Source organism: Dromaius novaehollandiae, unplaced genomic scaffold (assembly GCF_036370855.1).
Source record: "Dromaius novaehollandiae isolate bDroNov1 unplaced genomic scaffold, bDroNov1.hap1 HAP1_SCAFFOLD_37, whole genome shotgun sequence".
Taxonomy (NCBI): Eukaryota; Metazoa; Chordata; class Aves; order Casuariiformes; family Dromaiidae; genus Dromaius; species Dromaius novaehollandiae.
In genome coordinates, this window is record NW_026991398.1 from 1768104 (window position 1) to 1773137 (window position 5034).

Sequence of the window (5034 nt, forward strand, 5' to 3'; positions counted from 1 at the left end):
CCACTCCAAAAGAGCATGCTTTTCCTGTAGGTCCCATGCTGTATCTGCTAGAGACATGTGGTTGTGCTGGACACCCCAGGCATTGGACATGGCCCTGCCTATGGCTTATCTTTATGTCACTGAATCTAGTGTCTGTCCTGAATTACATTAGCTGTTTGCATTGCATGGATCCACTTGTGTCTCAGCATCATAGTGAGTGGCGCTTTAGTTGTAGTAGTAGGCATCTAGTGTCATTGGAGATGGCCAAGGAAATTCCTCACCTAGCCCCCACCTAGTGCTCTAGAAGGAAGCAGGTTCCTCCTTCAGAGCAAGCAGAAACTGGCACATGCCCTGGACCACCTCTGTCTCTCCAAATGTCACCAAGGGTTCGCGTGTGAGCAACTGCCTGCCACCCTCCATCTCCAGTGATTAGAATGGTAGGATCTTGTGTGCAGACATCTGTGTTGTGCACACTTCAGCTTGGGCAAGGGGAATTCCACCTCGTGTGTGTTTGTGGAGTTCATGGGAGTTTGCTGAATCCCACTGCAGACCAGGGGTTTTTCACCTGGCATGAAATGCCCAGATAGACTCATTGGAATCAATACCTGAACCTTGGGTAAATGACCTCCCTTCTTGTCCCTGTCTACGTGTCCTACCTAGTTAAGAGATGGGAATAGGGGCTTCCAGAGGGGGACATTTCCACCTCTTGTAGATAACCCTCCTCTGATGAGACAAATTACAGTCCTGGAATCAGTGTCTCTTCAGTGTTTAGAGAGGGACCATCAGTGATTATTTTAGTCTCCCTCAGTAAACATTTCCCAGGAGGAGGAGTACAAAGGACAAACAAAATCACACCTTCAGCTGGGCTACTGTTCCCAAGTGGGGCCAGGCTAATGAAACAGGAGGAGTTCATGGCAACCTGGCAGCACTGCCCAGACACAGCTGTGTGCAGGAGCAGCTCCTCTGCGCAGAGCAGCAGGGCTGCGGGCACTGCCTGCTGCTGCTGACATGAGCTGAGAGTAGGCAGCGAGAAGTGGAAGGCAGTGTGGAGTGGGAGGACAGCAGAGAGCTCACTGTGGAAGAAACCTTCACAGCCCTTGACACAGTAAGTCTCTGGCTGCAGGGCAATGCTACTGAGGTTCCTGGAGGGGTCTTCTAAACCCATCCCATCCCATGACTGTCTTTTTAAGGATCCCACTCAGAGTAGGATGAGATGCTTCAGAGCAGAGATTCTCAGCCACACCATCAGATTGAGAGGGCAGCCTGTTACCTTTCTCAGGAATGGCCGCAGGCTGTGAAGCTGGGCTGTGCACTCAGTCTGCCCAGGGCTGTAATTCAGAGCAGTGTCCCTGTGCTCCCGGGTGCTGTGTGCCTGGGGCAGTGACTCTGCTGCCTGCGAGGGTCAGCACTCAGCCTGCCCAGGAAACTCCCCACTGCACTGTGGGGAGAAGCTCTGGATGGGAGGAGTGCCCCTCATCAGGGCAGGTTTATTCTCCTGTTGAGAGGGTGCTGCCCAGTTCAGGGCTGCTCACAGCTCCAGCTTATGCAGAGGACATTTCTGAGGCGTGTTTTTAGAGGAAAGTGAAGAAAAGGCTACTTGAAAGGGAAGGAGCTTTCCTCTCGATGTCTGCACTTTCAGTTTCCAGATTTTGGCAGGGAGAAAAAAGGAGAGTTTTCTGCTTTGGCAAGGAACTGGGACTCCCAAACCTTCACTCTCAGGATCAGTAGGTCTGAGAAACCTCAATAAGCTGCTTCACTCCCACCTCTGCCTACAGACAGCACCAGCATCACCTTCTCTGTGCTAGTCAAGGTTTGTGTCACCTGCTTCTTAGGACCTGCAAACACAGAGGTGCCCCTGGCCTGTGCCCTGTCCCGGGAGGTTTCAGTAGGGCAGAACTGAGCACACAGAGGATGACCGGGAAAAGATGTTGGGACAGAGAAAGAGCTTCCAGCAGGGACTGCTCCAGGCAGCAGAGATGTGCAGGGAATGAGAGGGAACTGCTAACAGAATCACAAGGAGAGGATGGATTTGGGCAAGTCATGGTCAGTCCCTCTGATGCAGACTCTTCCTCTGAGCAAGCCCCTCATGTGTCTTCTCCCACCCAGCAGAGCCTCTGCCCTGGCAGCCATGGAGTCCAGGGCATGAGCTGCCTCCTCTGCAGCCAGACCTCTGGCAGAGGAGAGGGGCATCTCTCCTGCCACAAAGGGAGCGATTGCCCTGCAATGTCACCATCTGCAAGGTGGCATGCCCAGCTGAGTAAGGTAAAGGCTTTTCTGAGCGCCCGTCTGTCTCTCTCTCCTTGCCTGCCTTGGCAGTAGGATCTTGGTGTTGCTCCTTGTTTCTCCTCCTGTCCATGCTGCTCCTGTTTATCTCTCGGGCTCCCTGGGGTCGGGGTTTTCAGCTGCAGTTCTGACACCAATGCTGCATGTTGTGCAGGAGAGGGGCCTGCATGGAAGTGCTGTTGCCCCAGCCCACTTTTGACCAGTGTGGCTCCCAGAAATGCAGCCTATGGGGTTGGGAATTGAGCTGACTCTCCCTTAAGGAGAACCCGTCTTCAGTCCTAACAGGCCTTTGACCGTTTCTCTGTGGTGTCCAGCCAGGCTGCGAGCTGCCCTCCAGCAAGGCACAGATGTCTCACAGCATCTCTGTGATATCTGAGAGACCCGTGAAGAAATTGCAGAGATGTGAAGAGCATGGAGATGGTGTTGGGAGGCTGTAAATGGGCAGCTGAAAAGAGCCCTGTGTGTCCTTGGCTAGAAGGGGAGTGTGGAGAGCTCCCTCTGGCACCCTGAGAATGAGAGAAATTTGGAGATCTGCACTTTGAAAGTGGACTCCTCTGCTCTCAGCAGGGGCTGGTTTCTTTTCAGGGCAACATATGAGTGTTCATCCTCCAGCTCAAAGCGGTGTGAGTACAGGACAGCTGGGAACAAGACTAATAGAGAAACAAGCTGTCCTCACTCTGTACCAAGTGGCAGTGAATCTTTTTTTTTTTTTTTCCAAGCTCACAGTAGAAATGCTGAGAATTTTTGCCTTTGAGCAACACTCCCCAGGGGTGACAAGGACATCTAAAGGAAAAAAATATATATATTAAAAATTCCCTAAAACTCTGTTCCTCAACTCTCATTCTTTAGAGCAGATAGTGAAAACACTGAAAAGACCTTCCAGGTGAGGAATAGATTTTACCTGACAGAAATTATGAGTGCCAGAGCTGTTTACCTCTGTTCCCATGTTCCCACTACTGTCCAGAAGGACTGATTCCTGTGCAGCCCCCAGGCAGAGGCTTCTGCTTCCCACAGCACACTACAGGTACCTGCCGAATGATCCTCCCCAAAAAAGAGAGAGACAACCTAGTGTTTTCAAAGAGAAATGTTCCTTTTTTTCCCTTGGAAGGTGTCTCCTGCCTTGTCAATGTCTTTTCACTTTTTCTTTTTCAACTGTTTCTTCTTCCTTAGACAATCCCCAAAGCCCAGTGGGACCAAATGGCCAACAGCAGCTCCTTCAATGAGTTCCTCCTCCTGGCATTTGCAGACACACGGGAGCTGCAGCTCTTGCACTTCTCCCTCTTCCTGGGCATCTACCTGGCTGCCCTCCTGGGCAACGGCCTCATCATCACAGCCGTAGCCTGCAACCACCACCTCCACACCCCCATGTACTTCTTCCTCCTCAACCTCTCCCTCCTCGACCTTGGCTCCATCTCCACCACTGTCCCCAGATCCATGGCCAATTCCCTGTGGGACACCAGGACCATTTCCTACTTGGGATGTGCTGCCCAGGTCTTCTTCTTCTTTTTCTTATTATCAGCAGAGTATTCTCTCCTCACTGTCATGGCCTATGACCGCTTTGTTGCCATCTGCAGACCCCTGCACTACAGGACCCTCATGGGCAGCAGAGCTTGTGTCCAAATGGCAGCAGCTGCCTGGGCCAGTGGTTTTCTCTATGCTCTCCTGCACACTGGGAACACATTTTCAATACCACTCTGCCAAGGCAACACAGTGGACCAGTTCTTCTGTGAAGTTCCCCAGATCCTCAAGCTCTCCTGCGCAGACTCCTACCTCAGGGAACTGGGGCTTCTTGTGGTTAGTCTTTGTTTAGTCTTCGGGTGTTTCATTTGCATTGTGCTGTCCTATGTGCAGATCTTGACTGCTGTGCTGAGGATCCCCTCTGAGCAGGGCCGGCACAAAGCCTTTTCCATGTGCCTCCCGCACCTGGCCGTGGTCTCCCTGTTTCTCAGCACTGGCACGTTTGCCTATGTGAAGCCCCCCTCCCTCTCCTCCCCATCTCTGGATCTGGTGGTGGCTGTTCTGTACTCGGTGGTGCCTCCAGCAGTGAACCCCCTCATCTACAGCATGAGGAACAAGGAGCTCAAGGAGGCACTGAGGAAACTGATTCAGCTGGTACTAGTTCAGCAGGAATAAGCTGCCCATACCTCTTCACAGCTGATTTCTAATTTTCTCAGACAACTCTTGTGCTTTGGGCACCTATGTTTGTTCAGAGGTATTTAAATTCATCCCACTTCTCCAGAGGCACAAACCCAGCCTGTCTGCCTGAGAGGCCTTCTATAAATGTGTCTATCACTGTGTCAGAGCTGTCCTGTCTCTAATAAACGGGGATTTCCTCAGTGCTGTGCTTGAAGGTTGGGCTCTTCTTCCAAAGCTGGAGCCAAGAATTCTCTTAAGGACTTCCCCCCTGGAAGGGCCTGTTACTTTTCCAGGGCTCTCCATGGACTCGAGGCAATGAGCTCATGGGGTGCTGTGTTAGGGAAGGAGGGCTGCATTCAGCTCTCACTTGTGGGTGTCCAGTGCTCCTGGAGGTGCTGAATCGTCAAGCGGTATCTGTTTGGGACTGTCTGCCCTATGACAGGGCTGGTGACAGATGCCCACAGTGGGGACCCTGCAGGCAGAGGGAAGAGAGCCTGGAGAGTGCTTCATGTCACCTTTAATGGGCTGGATCTCGGGACACACCTGAACACAGGTTCTGAGCCATTTGAAATGTCCTGTGATTGCTCAGAGCATCATCTGCAGCCACAGACCCCCTTGGTAGGGGGTTGTCAGGTG

At 52.1% G+C, this 5034-nt stretch overlaps 1 protein-coding gene across 1 annotated transcript; it reads left to right on the top strand.

Annotated features, from left to right (window-relative positions):
• The first annotated feature begins 3459 nt into the window (after positions 1-3459).
• On the top strand, positions 3460-4395 carry LOC135326203 (olfactory receptor 14A16-like). The gene has a single exon (XM_064504053.1). The coding sequence runs from the start codon at positions 3460-3462 to the stop codon at positions 4393-4395; it is 936 nt and encodes a 311-aa protein (XP_064360123.1).
• The last annotated feature ends 639 nt before the right edge of the window (positions 4396-5034 follow it).

What these genes read in the sequence shown, in the direction of transcription:
- LOC135326203 (XM_064504053.1), top strand. Translation starts at nt 3,460, where the DNA reads ATGGCCAACAGCAGCTCCTTCAATGAGTTCCTCCTCCTGGCATTTGCA.